The 15861-nt window shown below is 46.7% G+C and overlaps 1 protein-coding gene across 1 annotated transcript in view; it reads left to right on the forward strand.

Annotated features, from left to right (window-relative positions):
• The first annotated feature begins 10305 nt into the window (after positions 1-10305).
• Colq (collagen like tail subunit of asymmetric acetylcholinesterase) overlaps positions 10306-15861 on the forward strand; it is a 35241-nt gene continuing 29685 nt past the window's right edge. The window contains exons 1-5 of the mRNA XM_071618567.1: positions 10306-10394; positions 10513-10625; positions 12269-12370; positions 14457-14501; positions 14819-14845. Of these exons, the coding sequence (XP_071474668.1) occupies positions 12284-12370; positions 14457-14501; positions 14819-14845 (159 nt within the window). The 5' untranslated portion in view covers positions 10306-10394; positions 10513-10625; positions 12269-12283. The remainder of the gene's footprint in view (positions 10395-10512; positions 10626-12268; positions 12371-14456; positions 14502-14818; positions 14846-15861) is intronic.

Consider the following 15861-nt stretch of genomic DNA (forward strand, 5'->3'; position numbering starts at 1 on the left):
GCACTTGTTAAAATGGTAAGGAAAAAATTCAAGGTGTCTGCCACAGGTTCAAAGACTAGGACAAGTCAGCTCCTGGTACAAGGACAAGTAAAGATTTATAGCTAAGGAACAGGTTAGGTGAACGGGTGGAAAATTACCAACAGTAGACATCAAGTATAGGGGGATTCTGTCTAAACCAACTTAATTGGATTCTTATCGAAGTCAGAACAAGGTGGTAAGATATCAAGGGTGAGGAAGGAGCCGGGTGCAAGGGCACATGCCTGTAATCTCAGCAACTCAGGAGGCTGAGGCGGAAGGATCATGAGTTCAAAGTCAGCCTCAGAAACTTAGTGAGGCCTTAAGCAACTCAGGGAGACCCTGTCTCTAAATAAAAATACAAAAGATGGCTGAGGATATGGATCAGTGGTTAAGCACCCCTGGGTTCAGAATTTGATTAGATGTCAAGGATGGGGGATTCTCCCTAAGCTGACTTTTCGGGATTCTTGCTATAATTGGATGCTGCCAGGGAGGACACAGAAGTCCAAGTTCAAGGTCTAGTCGAGCAGAGGGTAGAGGAGCCCAGCTAAAGTCTGGCCAAGGGGAGTCTTTCATAGCTGTCAGGGAGAAGTCGGGTCCTCAAACCTACTCCTGGGACTACCAAAGTTTCGGGATGGGACAACAGATTTGAGACCCCAGGCTCTGCCCTCAAATAGGCAGACATCTTTGCCTCTGGACCCCTGGGAAGGGTGCCTGTGTTATCTAGGCCCCCCAAAATCTCTCTGAGGGGTAGTGATGGGATGCCCGGAGGAGGAAGATGCAGAGCAGAATCCACATTGGCCCCAATCTGCAGCCAACTGGAGTGGAGGTAGCTGCTGGCCCGGGAAGGGAGAGTGGCAGCAGCAGGGGCAAAGTTTCTGGAGCAGTGCCCAGGGAGGCAGTATTCCAGAAGTGGTATTCTGGCCTGGTTGATAAATCCCAGACCTGCAATTAAGACAAAATACTGTGAATATGACACCTGCTGACAGCTGCAGGAAGGCCCAGAAACTTTTATATGAATTAGATTTTGCAGGCAGCTCTGCCGTGGCAAGCTGGTGCCTGGGCCAAGGCACCTGAGGGAACTGGAGGCCAAAGATTGCTCAGCAGGGCGAAGAGGAGAGATCCTCCATTGCATCGAGGACCCTTTGGCAGGGCCATTATGTGTCAGGAATGGCAGCAAAGCTGGAAAGGGCACAGAGCTCATGTGGTGCACATTGCTCCCCGTTGACATCTGGAAAATTTGAGGCCCCAAAAGGGATGCAAGTTACTGCCAGGGCTGGAGAACAGGGTTCCTGACTCCTAGGTTGAGAGGCAGCTGAAAGGTCTAGTATACACACAGGCATTTGATCTAAGGAAATTCAACTGTTAGTGCTGGGAAGACAGAGGACACAGAGAACAAGAGTTAGCAAAAAAAAAAAAAAAAGCAGCCATAGTAGAGAGGAGGGGAGGAGAGGGAGACAGAAAGAGACACCCATGAGCTTGAGTCATTAGGTTCAAACTAGAGGTTCAGCCAGGCGCGGTGACCCAGGCCTGTAATCCCAGCAACTTGGGAGGCTGAGGCAGGAGGATCGTGAGTTCAAAGCCAGCCTCACCAACTTAGCGAGGCCCTAAGCAACTCAGTGAGACTCTGTCTTTAAATAAAATATAAAAGAGGGCTGGGGGGCTGGGGATGTGGCTCAATTGGTAGCCCGCTCGCCTGCCATGCGTGCGGCCCGGGTTCGATCCTCAGCACCACATACAAAGATGTTGTGTCCGCCGAAAACCAAAAAATAAATAAATATTTAAAAATTCTCTCTCTCTCTCTCTCTCTCTCCCTCTCCCTCTCTCTCTCTCTCTATTAAAAAAAAAATAGGGATGGGGATGGGACTCAGTGGTCAAGTACCCTTGGGTTTAATCTCTGGTATGAAAAAAAAAAAAAGAGGTTCAAACACCTGCAGACTTGAACAGGAGCCCGGCCATCAGCTAGTCCAGTCGCCTTTGGTTTCACTTCAGTGACACAAGTGCTACTGAGTAGGCTGGCTGTGTGAGGTGTTGCGTAGTGAAAATATGAATGCTTTTGATGTGGAAAGTGCAAGACTTCCAACTCCAAAGGCTTGACGTGAAGTTTGAAATATGACCAGTAGGGATGCGACCCAGAGCAGGGGACCCCAGGAAAATGTAAGGCAGATGATATTTCTGCAGGTGTCTTGGCTCAGGACTGAGCATTCCCTGTCCTTGTTACTGCTTCTTCTGGTGTCTTAGATCCTGTTTCTGAGAAGAACATAGGCAAATTCCCCAGAGAAGGAACAGAGCTTGCCTTCTTCCCCCTCCACATTTGTACCTATAAATCTTTCCTTACAAGGCTCACTCAGCTCATATGCCACCTCCTCCAGGAAGCCTTCTCTTATTTTTTCACTCATATCCCCTCGCCCTCAACTGGTACTCCTCTCTTCCTCCTGTAAATCCCTCCAGACATCCCCACTCCTGTTAACCACTTCTCTTTTTTCACTCCATACAAACAGAATGAAAAAATATCGTGGGCAAACTGTAGCCTACTGGCTAAATCCAGCCTGCCCCTTATTTTTATAAGTAAAGTTTTATTGGAACACAGTCACACTCATTCCTTTATATACTATCTATGGCTGCTTTTATGTATAATGGCGACTTAAGTTGCAAAGGAGACCATGTGACCCACAAAGCCTCAAACATTTACTCTCTGTCCCTTTATAACAAAAGTTTGCTGACTCTTGTTATAATTTATGGTCTATACTGAGTGCGACAGTGCTACCAGGTGCGGTGGCATACACCTGTAATCCCAGCAGCTCAGGAGGCTGAGGCAGGAGGATCATGAGTTCAAAGCCAGCCTCAGCAACTTAGTGAGGTCCTAAGCAACTCAGCAAGATCCTGCGTCTAAATAAAATATAGAACAGGCTGGGGATGGGGCTCAGTGGTTAAGTGCCCTGGGTTCAATCCCTGGTACCAAAACCAAAAACAAACAAAACAGTACTTATTTCTAAGTACTAGTAATCTTGTCTTTTATGACCTAGGATATCGTGTGTTTGTGCTCATGCTTTGGGTATGCCTGTAAAGCCTCAGGTGGATTTCAGCATGTAGCCGGCACATGCCATTTTATTATTTTAAGAGCAGGTTTCGTCTAAAAAGATTTGGGGCTGGGGGTGTAGCTCAGTGGTAGAACGCTTAGCATGCACAAGGCCCTTGGTTCAATCCCCAGCGCCAAAAATAAATAAATGAAATGAAATGGAAAGGCTTGCCCTCATGCTCTTTGGAGATAGAGAGGCTGAGAGAGAGTGTTTTGTTGTTGTTGTGATAATTAAGTTTGGCTTTGTCGGCAGCACCCTGGCACAGACATAGAGAGACCCCTTGGCCACCAAGGTCTTCCCTGAAACAGGAAGGCGGAGCCTCCTTGGACACTGTCCACTGGGGGTTGGCTGTGAGTCTTGCCAGAGGCAGTATTGACGGGGGCTTTTTTGGAGCCAAATGAAAAGCAGCCTGTTTGACGGATTGCACTTCATTTCCTCTCAGCCTGCGGGGGTGATCAGTGCCCTGGGCTCCCAACCTCACATCCCGTCCTCCCCTGGGCGGAGGCCAGTGTGTCTTCCCAGCCTGCCCCAGAGGAGCATTGCTGGGTGGCCAGGGCAGGGCTGCCTACCCATCCCTGGCCCCTGGACCCCTGGCATCTGGGGCAGAAGCAACATCAAAGCAGGGATTGGCCAGCTCCCACCCCAAATGCCAAGCAGGCCAGGCTCAGGGAGCACTTGGGGGCGTGACGAATCCCAGCCAGTCTCCAGCTCGCGTCCCCGGGCCAGTCTGCCTTGGGCCTTGCCCCACCATGACGCGCCCATCATTCAGCCTGGCTCATCTGCTCACCCTTTCGGGACTGCTGTGCTACTCATCTTGCAGCCTGGGTGAGTCCTGTGTGCACGCGCCTGCTCCGATGGTTTGGGGGGGAAAAAAAAACCCTGGAGAGCAGACCTATCCTGGGATCTCTGAGAAGACTTCAAAATTTTAAACTTCTCAGCCAGTGTTGGGAATGCAGGGTGAAGGGGGTTGCAGAGGAGTGGGTGGGGACCTCAACATACGTGCCCATTTTTTGTGCCCCTCTTGTGACCTTGACTTCAGGGTGGCAGGCTGGTAGCTGCTGTTCCCTCGGCTTTGAGATGAAATTGTGTTCTGCAGTCCAGAGTCCCCTGGCGTAAGGTGGCTAGGACGCTCTCCAGGCCAGCTAGTTTAGGTAACATGGCTTAGAAGCAGCAGCCACCAAAACACCAAATCATTTTCTTCATAGGTTGTGTCGCCACCTGTCCCCTGGGCCCACTCTGGGTGTGAGTCACAAATAGCAAACTTCTACCCTGGTCTTTCAGAGAAGTTCAAATTATTTCTACTTTTAGGAAGAGATTTGTGCTTTAAGGCTTGTATGGTGCGTGCATGGGCGGGGAGGATGGATGAAGGAAAGTTCTAGGGTTCAGCCTTTTGTGGAATATGTACATCATGGGAAACTTTGGGCAGACTGTAGCCAGTTAGTCTGATAACTTGTTGGTTGCTGAGATGTCCAGACAACTATTGGGGCACCAGGTGATGCTGTGGAGGGTATCACAGGTGCCCCCCACCATCTCTCATTCATCCCCAGGCCTCCTTCTAACACCAGTATCAGGAGGCAGGTTAAGGCCCCAAAGCAGGAGGAGGAGAAGGAAGCAAAATGTGCAACAGTCCACCAACTGGACAAGCAGCGGCAGAATCTCAGCATGTGGCTGCACTCACCATGTTTCCCAACCTGCTAATGCAGGATGACTTCTCGTGTCGCTTCTTGCATTTGTTCTTTTTAGATATACATGACAGTAGAGTGTATTCTATATACATGGAGTCTAACTTATTCTAGTTAGGATCCCATTCTTGTGGTTGGACGTGATGTGGAGTTTCACTGGTCGTGTGTTCATATATGAACCCAGGAAAGTCACATCCCATTTGTTCCACTGTCTTTCCTATTCCCAATCCCCTCCCTTCCCTTCATTCCCCTTTGTCTAATCCCATGAGCTTCTATTCTTCTATTCTTCCCCTTCCCCCTTATTATGTGTTAGCATCCACATATCAGAGAGAACATTCAGTCTTTGTTTTTTGGAGATTGGCTTCTTTCACTTACTATGATAGTCTCCAGTGCCATCCAGTCACCAGCAAAGTCATAAAGTCATTCTTCTTTATGGCTGAGTGATATTCCATTGTGTATCTGTAAAATTTTCTTTATTCATTCATCTATTGAGGGACACCTAGTTTGGTTCCATAGCTTAGCTATTGTGAATTATGCTGCTATAAACATTGATGTGGCTGCGTCACTGTAGTATGCTGATTTTGAGTCCTTTGGGTATAGACTGAGGAGTAGGATAACTGAGTCAAATGGTGGTTCCATTCCAAGTTTTCTGAGGAATCTCCATACTGCTTTCCAGAGTGGTTGCACTAATGTGCAGTCCCCACCAGCAATGTTTAAGTGCATCCTTTTCCCCCACATCCTCGCCAATATTTATTGTTACTTGCATTCTTAATAATTGCCCTTGTGACTGGATTGTGTTTATTTTTAAAAAGGACCTTGGAGATGGGGTGGATCAAATCTCTTGTGGTACAGATCAGGAAACTGAGTCTCAGGTTGAGGACGGGAATTACACCATATCACACGTCCGCTTGTACCCAGATCACACTCTTTGACACAAGTCCCTACATTTCCAAGAGTAAGTTGGTGTGAGTCTCTTTCCGACTCTGACAACCCAACTTGTGTTGTTTTGTGGGTTCAAAGCCAGACTCAGCAAAGTAGCAAGGATCTCCCTCAGTTTCTCAAGATGAAACAGGAGATTGAGTACTGAGTCCAAAGGGCAAAAACAGCATGAACCATGGTGGGGGGAACCCCCAAACACTTGCCAAAAGCCTGCATTAGACAATTATCCATAATTTGGCAATGCAGTGGCCACGCGTGATATGACTTTGGTGTCTTTAAGTGAGGTCAACAGTCCTGAAATTCTGTGACAGTTGGCTTTTTCAAGACAGCTGGCCGGGAGCTGAGCCGCGTGGGGCACGGGTTTTCTGCAGGCCCCTGAACATACACACACAATTGTTTCCATTACAACAGAGGCTTCTGGGGCTTTTCCAGACATGATTCCAATAGAGACGGCAATAGTCCTGAGAGAGATCCACAGGCCACTGGATGACACCAAAATAGACATGTGAAGTCCTGGCTTAGCTGATGGGGAGGGTGGGAAGGGGGAGAGCTGCTCCCAAACACGGCCACCTGATGGAAATATTCTGAGCTGGAATGAGCTGTAAATAAACTAGACTGGGCTAAAAACAAACAGCTCCAGGGAGTTGGGGGAGGGGCAGGAATCAATGGCCTTCACCTGCTGGAAATGAAGTGGGTCAAGGGGGAAAGAGGGAGGAGGGATTCCGGGGGGCGGGGTGGAGTGGGGGCACGGGCAAAGCAGATGCCTTTGCAAAAAAAGCAACTGATAATTTATGGTCCCTGAAGAGGTCTCCAGTTTCCAGGAAGAAATCAGAGAAGCAAAGTGACTGCCTTAAATGATACAAGATGTTTCATCAATGGGAGCCACACAGGGTCCTGGGGGAAGAAAGGAAGGCACTGGAAGCCGTATATGGTCTGGAAAAATAAATGAGTGCAAATTAGCTTTGGGGAACTGCCAGGTTCTCAGGTGATCCTAGCCGGGAGAGATTTTTGCCGAAAGCTGAAGCCTTACCCAGCCGTTAGCCATCTACAGAGGCGAAAGAGAGACTGCCGAGAAACTGTAGCTGGGGGTCCTTCGGGGGGGTGGTATACATCTGCCACCTTCTCCATGTGCCCCAGGTAGGGTGGCAACTGAAGCTGCCCACTCCTAGTTAGTTCACACTTTAGGAAAGAACCGGCATCAATGTCAAGGTCAAGAACAACCTACTGCCGGTCGGGGTGGCACATACCCTCATGCCAGTGACTTGGGAGGCTGAGGCAGGAGTTTTGTGGGTTCAAAGCCAGCTTCAGCAAAGTAGCAAGGCCCTAAGCAACTCAGTGAGATGCTATCTCTAAATAAAATATAAAAAAGAGCTGGAGATGTGGCTCAGTGGTTAGGTACCCCTGTGTTCAATCCCCAGGACCAAAAGAAAAAGAAGAACTTACCTCTCACCACTAGGGAAAAGCAGCCGGTGTCAGCTGGAACAGACCCAATGCTCACAGCTTGCCATATGACCCCTGCAGCATGTGAACAAATTCCCAGAGCACCAACCTCAGGCAGCACCATTCCATGACCTTGAGGGATCTGCATGAAAACAGGAGCACCCGAAAACCATAACCAAACACAGACAAAGCATGGCTGTCATCCAGCCACGAAAATGAGCGTTTCCCCATCCTTGTGAATATGAATAATGGCTGCTTTTTACCCATTAGTCTTCTATTCTGGATGAGAATTCAGGTGCCTGATCAGAGTAGCCCTTGCTTCCTGACAGCATTCAATGCAGAGCAAAGCCAGACTTTGCTTCTCATGGTCTCCCTCCAAATCACCTAGCAAAACCTCAAATCCTAGAATAAATTCTTTCTAACTCTCTCTTACTGAGATGCCTCCAGGGTCCCCTGATTGTGTGTACATCCTGTTGCAATGACTCTGACAACCCAACTTGGTTGGACTAGTTATATTCTCAGTGGTCTCTGGAGAACATTGATACAACAGTCGCTAGGGGTTGTTAGGGAGCTCCTTGCCTCCCTCTCAGTCCCTGACCTTCATTTTGACCCACAGTAGTTTGGTTTGGTTCATTTACTAGCTATAGGACAGGGCAAATTGCTTAACTCATTGCTTTGGTTAACAAACCTGTAAAATGAGGTTGGAGATAAAAATAGCAGTTAGCTCTCAGGTTTGTCTTGAGGATTAGGTAAATTTATACACAAGAACTACACTGCCTTGTAGTGTTTGTCATCAATATTATTAGTTCAGATGGGCACAGAGATGCACGCCTATAATCCAAGCAGTTTGGGAGGCTGAGACAGGAGGATCGTGAGTTCAAAGCCAGCCTCAACAACTTAGAAAAGCTCTAAGCAATTCAGGGAGACCCTATCTAAAAACAAAGTATATTAAAAAGGAGTGGGGGCGGGGGTGTGGCTTCGTAGTTAGATGCCCCTGGTGTGTATGTGTGTGTTTGTTATTAGTTCAGCAAACTTTTATGGAGCGCTTACTGTCTACTAGGTACAGTGTTAGAGACTGGTGATGAAAATTGACCCCTGTCCTCCTGGAAAGTACAATAATCAATAAGATATAATGAAACAGCTTCATCTGTGAGGAAGAACTAACATGACCATAAACCCCGAGAAAAACATAGCAGGGTAGCAGGGCCACTCAACCTTGGCCTGGGAAGTGAAGAGAAGCTTCCTGGTGATAAGACTAAAAACTGAGTAAGAACTGCCTATGTAGTGGGAAACCTGCAAACGTTCTGTGATGTCAGAGATTCTGTTATGGGGTAAAGGTAGGGGTCCCATTATAAGACTAAAACTGGGAACAAAGTCACTTATGGTGGCACACTCCTGTAATCCCAGCAACTCCAGAGGCTGAGGCGGGAGGATTGCAAGTTTGAGGTCAGCCTGGGCCACTTACTGAGACCCCCATCTCGAAATAAAAAATAAAAAGGGCTGGGGGTTTAGCTCAGTGATAGAGCTCCTCTGGTTTCAATTCCTGGTACAAAACAAAAAACAAAACAAATAAACCCCCCAAAAAACTAGGAACCCAAAAATCATTTATTTTGGCAATTATGAATATTGTTTCTATTTACTTGTGTTTTTTTAATGAAAATCCCTCTACCTTTCTGTTGATAAATAGCTAGGAGTGAAATTGTGGGACCACAGCGTATGTGTATGCTTACCTTTAATAGAAAATACCAAGCAATTTTCTGAAGAGGTTGTACCAACTTACACTCCCCCCAGCCAATGGATGACAGTTCTGGCTGTTTAACATCCTTATTTGTGGCATCTCTTCTTCCAGATAAGAATATGGCACATGCCTGTAGTCCCAGTGTCTCAGGAGACTGAAGCAGGAGGATGGCAAGTTCAAAGCCAGCCTCAGCAACTTAACAAGGCCCTGAGCAACTTAGTGAGACCCTGTCTCAAAATAAAAGAATTTTAAAAGGGGCTGGGGATGTGGCTCGGTGGTTAAGCACCCCTGGGTTCAATATCCTGGTTCAAAAAAAAAGAATTAAGATGCCCAGTCAGAGTAGCCCTTGCTTTCTAACATTTTGTCCAATCCGGAGCAAAGCCAGACAGCCAGACTTTGCTTCCTGGTAGTCTCTCCCATTTTCATTTAGCTATTCTGGTGGGTACTAGCGGTATCACCCCAATGAACATCACCATTGCCCACCATTGCCCACTCATCAATAGATGAGTGGATTGTGGTCTAACCACATGGAGCTCCATTCAGCAGTAATAACTACAAAGATCAGTCTGGATGGCTCTTGGGTTGAGCAAGAGAAGACAATCAGAAGAATTCATAATGTATGGTTCCATTTATATAGAATGTCTAAATGGGCAAGATAAATCCCTGGTGTTAGAATTCAGGATGGTGGTAGGTGAGGATACAGATTGGAGCGTAAGGGGCTTCTGGTCCTATTTCTTGGTCTGGGTGCTGGTTTCTAGAGTCGGTTCACTTCACAGAAATCTACTGGGCTGTAACTTTTGATCTGCATTCTTTTCGTAAAGCATGCTTCAACACTGAATGTGTGCTGAGATGGAACATTGGCAAGATCCCACCTGAAAATCAAGCTCTATAGGTCCTCACGCTTGGGATTAGGACACCCAAGTATTGAGACACTATACTATGACTCTTTATGAAATGGGTGATCCTTGTATATAAGTGGAGTCTGAATTTTATTTTATTTTTATTAGATCTTTATAGTTATATATAGAAGTTGAGTTCATCCTGGAGTCTGTATTTTAATCATGGGTACAAGTACCTTAAAATCAATTAACCCTACCTCTAGCCCTTGCTGCCTTCCTGTCTGAACGATTTCCTCCCTAGTATCAAAGTTTTTAAAAACACTTCCTTCTCCCCAATTACTGGGGACACAACTCCCCAACTACCATCTGAACTTGGCATTCCTTGCCACATCTACAAAATCTACAAGTTAATCTCAGTAGAAGGAGAAACTGTCCTCCACTGGCTGGTGGGAGTGTAAGTTAGTATAATCTCTTTGGAAAATCACTTGTTATTTTCTATTAAAAGCCGAACATAGACGTGAACTATAGCCCAGCAATTTCGCTCCTAGGTATTTACCAACCTGTGAAGGAGGATCTTACAATGGTCACCATTTTAATTCAGCAAAAGCAATACAAGGGCTTGTCAAGTAGCAGACAGGAGTTCTGCTCCCATCTCCAACAGGTTAGAAATTAGATTTGGAAGTCTGGGGTGGCCACGTGGGTCTCCCTTGGGTGTGCTGGGCATGGCAGAGAGCCTAGCTCTGAACTCACGCTAACGAGCAGCAGTTTTCTCTACACAGCCCTTCCTGGCCTGGATCAGAAGAAACGTGGCAGCCACAAAGCATGCTGCCTGCTGACACCCCCTCCACCCCCACTGTTCCCACCACCCTTCTTCAGAGGGGGCCGAAGTCCGGTGAGTACATGGGGCTTGAGAGAGTGAAGAATTCCAGGCTTCTGGATGCCCACTCTGCACCCCACCCACTCAACAGGGGCTTCCTGCAGACTCTTGCTATAGGTCAACCCTTTATTCTCACTCTGAGTTTGAACCCTAGAATGGACACTTTGCAGTTTCTGGAACGTATTTGTCCTCCTGCTGTCTTAAATCAGCAATGTTGGAGAGGGTCTTCTCCCATGGGAGTTGAATTTGGCAAAATTTGTCCCATCTTTTTTTTAAACAATGGGCGTATTTATAAATTTCTGGGTTCCCATCAGCTATCCAGATATGGATTCTCCCTTTACCTTTTTCTTCTCCCCAAGCATTTACAAAATTCCCTGGGGAGAGAGGAGATGGGGGAATCTGGATAAAATGGGGGAGCAGGGTACAGAAGGGGGATAGGAAGAGGGTGGATAACAGGTACCAAAACACACTTCCCGTGTTCTAGAGCACAGTAGGGTGACTACAGCCTACCTCAATTTATGATATATTTCAAAATAACTAGAAATGGAGAGTCCAAAAAATTCCCAACATGTAGAAATGATAAAGGTTTGAGGAGGCCGAAACGCTAATTACCCTGATTTGATCATTACACATTATAGACATATATCGAATTATCATAGTGTATCATAAACATGTACAAATATTATGTGCCAATTAAAGGAAAAGAAACGATAAATTCCCTTCCACAGCCCATGTCATAGGCAGACCATGTTCATGGAGTGACACAGGAAAGAGCCTTTCGGTAGCCACACTGAGGGATGAGAGGGAACAGATTTGGGGAAGAGAGGAAAGGAGCAGGACTCAGGACTTAGAAGACATCCATCCAGGGCATTCTAGGGACTTGAGACACTCAGATCTTTCTGGAATCTCCTAGACCTATACTGTCCAAAATCACAGCCACTTGCGCTCTGAGCACTTTCAATGTTCACACTGAGATATGCTGTTTGACATAAACAGGAGTTTGTGTATGCACAGAATAAAATATATACATGTGTTGGATGAACTGCTCTGTAAATGCCTGTTGGGTATGTTTAGTCTATAATACAATTAAATTCTGAGGATTCTTGGTTGAAATAAATAAACAGATAAACAGGAGCGTGAAGCCCTCATATGAAAAAAAAAAAAGATTGTAAAATGCCTCATTAGTTACTTTTTATACTGAATATATGCTGAAGTGATAATATTTGGGGTCTGTTGGGTTAAATTAAACATACTATAAAATTAACTTCACTTGTTTGTTTTTACCTTTTCAAAAGGTAAAAATGTGGCTACCAGAAAAATTTTAAACTACAATGTAGTTCTCATTATGTTTCTTTTGGATATTTGTTTTGCATTATATTTCTTTTAGACATGCCTATCCTAGACATGGGATAAAGTCCTGAAATGAGCTTCCTAACTCCATCCAAAGTGGCCTTGCTAGCTCAGTAACCCATTCATGCCGGGTGGGTCTCAAGAGCAGATGAGAGAATCGAAACTGGTGGCCCAAAAGGTCATCTTCTCAGAATACATACTGCTATGTCAGGGAATCGCCAGTCTTGGACCTGAGCTGTGTCCAGGGAGATGACCCTTCCTCTGTTCCCTGAGTCTGACTTCTAACACTGTGTTGCTTTGCACTGAAGCTTCTCTCCCCAGACATGAAGAATCTCCTCCTGGAACTCGAGACCACACAGTCCCCATGCATGCAGGGCTCTCTCGGCTCCCCTGGACCCCCCGGCCCCCAGGTTGGTGTTCTACCAGACCCCTCCCTCCTGCGTTCTGTTCCAACCCAGGGGAGCCCCCTGGGTAGAGTTTCATGGTGTCTGCCCCTTTTAATGTGATGTGGAAAATCAGTTTTCTTTCTCTTCTTACTTGCCACTCCAGAGCCACCTGGGTGAATCCTCGGCTCCCAGCTGTGATTTCCTCATCTATTCCAGGGAGATAATAATCATAATAATTGCCCCTGCAAGAGGAAAATAAAAAGGAAGGAAGGAAGGACAACAAAGAAATAAACAAGCCAAAAGATGTTTTTTAGTTGCTTCTGTCCTACTGGATTTTGGGGGATCAAGAGAGATACTGTCTATATGGATGTGGCTATGATTTAGTTAGCATTGGACAAACCCTTGATGATAACGGGCCTCATGTGACTATTGGCCCCATCTGAGGACCCAGAGGTGTCTGCATTTAGTACAGAAAAGTGGGGGTAAGAGGAGCTTCCTTGGGCCCCTGGTATTGCTACCAAGGGTGGTGGGGAAAGTGAGGTACAGGCAAACTGCTAGAGAAAGAATTTTCTAGACAAACAAAAGATTACCCTCCAGAAACCCTCTCTCAGATTCCTGCTCCTCTGGCCTGCCTCAGAGAGGGGCTCCACCACAGAGAGACACCCAGCTCAGCCCCAGTGAGGTTCTCTTGGGTTCTCCATACTCTCTGAGCTGGGAAGCTTCAAAAATTCCTAAGGCTTATATTTTTTCCCCCTTTGAGATTATTATTTGACTGGTCCAGTGTGTGAACTGGGCTTTGGGATTTTTTTTTTTTTTTTTTTTTTAAGATTCCCCAGGGGATTGGAATGTGCTGCTAGATCTGGGAATCACTGGCTGAGGGGGCTAGGCTCTTGGTGGTTTTGACAAGTTTCAGGGAAATCCCATTTCTCTTTTCTTTTTCTTTCCTTTTCTGTTTTTTTTTTTTTTTGTTTGTTTGTTTTGTTTTGTTTTCTACCAGGGATTGAATCCAGGGGATGATTAACCACTGAGCCACATCCCAGCCCTTTTTATATTTTATTTAGAGACAGGGTCTCATGCCTGGTGAGAAATCCTGTTTCAAACAGTCTCTACTTTGTGCATGTTCATCTGCAGATCCTAGGGATGTTGCGGGAGCCCAAGGGATTTTGATGAGTTTCCTGTAGTCCTGGGGAATTTAGAAAATAGTGACTGAGCACCCCACAGACATGTAAGCAGAAAGCAGTTGCAATTTTGTTGTGGGTGTGCATAGCATTGGGGCAATGGGTTCTAAGCCCCTGAGGTGGAATCTCCTCACTCCTGTGGCTGACCATGGGGAGAGAAATGTGAGTTTACTTGCTCGCATTCTTCACATTTTAAAAAAGAACACCTTTGCCAGGCATGGTGGCACAGACCTGTAATCCTCCTAAACTCAGAAGACTGAGGCAGGAGAATTGCACATTTGAGGCTAGCCTCAGCAACTTAGTGATGCCCCTTGGCAACTTAGTGAGACCCAGTCTCAAAATAAAAAATAAAAAGAGCTGGAGATGTGGCTCAGTGGAAAAGCACCTCTGAGTTCAATCCCCGCTCAAAAAAAAAAAAAAAAGTAAAATAGAATTTTGCTGCTCCAGGTGGGAAGGTTGATCTTGGTACCCACAGGTCAACCACAGGGTGTTCTAAATCAGCTGCTGCTGGGTATAAAACTTAACTTCCCTCTTGTCAGGGCCCCCCAGAAGCTTGATGTGAGTAGCTGAAAAGACCTGAGAGATGGTAAAGGGTCGTGTTTTCAGCTACCAGGATTTCTGCCAAACTCTTTAGTTGTTCTCAATAAGCTCTCAAGAGTTTTCAGGCAATCAAAAGGCTCCAGGGTAAAAATTACAGTCACTGAGTGTGGATGGGTTAGCATTGCTGGAAAAACAGTGCCAAGAAAGTTAAGGAGGAGGAGGAATAGAGGGGGGAAGGGGTTGCAGGGCAGAAAGGGGCCTTGGGAGCCGCACATCCATACAGAGATCAAGGCTGCTTCTGTAGGAGCCCCTCCCTCCCTCTCCCCCTCCCTCCCCAGCAGCTCTGCCTTAGTTGGGTATATTTTTTCTTCATTCTTGTCTTAATTGTATAGGGTCCACCCGGACTTCCTGGCAAGACAGGACCAAAGGGAGAAAAGGTATGAGCCACTCTTTTCTTCAACCCACCTCTCCTTGGTAATTCCAGCTTGATTTCTGGGGGGTGCCACTGAGATTTTACCAGTTGAGACCATTCTGCCTAGAGTGTGTGAGGACGAGCCCTGATAATGGGCCAGGGCACACTGGTGTATTCTGATTTGGCCCACTAGCCCCACAGGGATGCTGTGACCAGCCAAGTGACTGGTCAACAGGCTGAGCCACACTGCCATGACCAGTTGTCATTTGCCCTAGTTGAGGTTCTGCTGCCAGAACCTCTCTCCCAGAGCTGCTTCTGTTTACCTGTCTTCTCCATCCACAGGGGGAGCTTGGCCGACCAGGAAGGAAGGTATGGACGCTGCTGTTTTGTCAGCACCATCCGGGCAACTGTGCTGCACATGCGTGTGAGTGTGTGTGCATTCCTGGGGCGGGGAAGCAGTGACACACTCCTGTGGCCACCAGGACCCAGGTGGACAGTGATGGTGTGGCCATCCTGATGACGACAAGTAGCCTTGCTCATTCTCCTGGTCCTCAGTCAGAAGCTGGAGCCTGCCACCGCCAGGCATTCAGACTTCTTCCAGGGGTTGACAAGCCTGGCCAAATTGCCCTCAGGTTCAGGCCACCTTATCTATTTGATGAAACTGGAATAAAATGACTGAGCAGATAGAAACAAAATGGCTTTTGCTCTTTGGCTTAAGGTCACAGTGCCTCTGTGTGAGCCCAACATGGGTTATCAAGGCTGTCATGCGTGTCAAGGAGGAGCAAAGCAGCAGACGATTTTACTAGCTGTGATCAGTGGATACTGGCACTGAAACCCCAGGTCTCGTAAATGAAAGAAGGGTAAAATGTTGGCCAAGAAAGATGCCCAGGGCTCTAAATAGAGATGACTCTATTCCTGGTGAAGTGTTTTATTCAAATGGTTTTGCTGTCAACAGAAGCCTTAAACAGATGTTTGCAAGGTACAGATGACAACGTCAGCCATAGCATAGTGGGCTGAGCAGGGTTCTGGAGTGGTTCCCTGCTAAGAGAGAACAAGGGCCATGTTGATTGATGATATCTGCCCCGGGTGTGGGAGGCAAGAGTAGGAATCACTGCACATGCTAACCTTTGGCTTTTCTGCACCCTTCAGGTCTCTCGCTAACTGTGCAATTAGCCAGTGGGTACAGAGGTCCAGATAGACCCCGAGCCCATTCTCCTATTGACTCTTGTAGTCCTTGGTTTAGGTTGGGTTTCCTGGAAGCAGACACATGCACAAGTGAATAAATTATTAAGGGAGTTCTCACTGGAGGAGGTGTCTGGAGAGAGCGGGAGAAGGCGAGCAAAGATATAGTATAAGGTGAAGTCCAGCCTCAGTAGCCTGATTCC

Source organism: Marmota flaviventris, chromosome 1, assembly GCF_047511675.1.
Source record: "Marmota flaviventris isolate mMarFla1 chromosome 1, mMarFla1.hap1, whole genome shotgun sequence".
Lineage (NCBI taxonomy): Eukaryota > Metazoa > Chordata > Mammalia > Rodentia > Sciuridae > Marmota > Marmota flaviventris.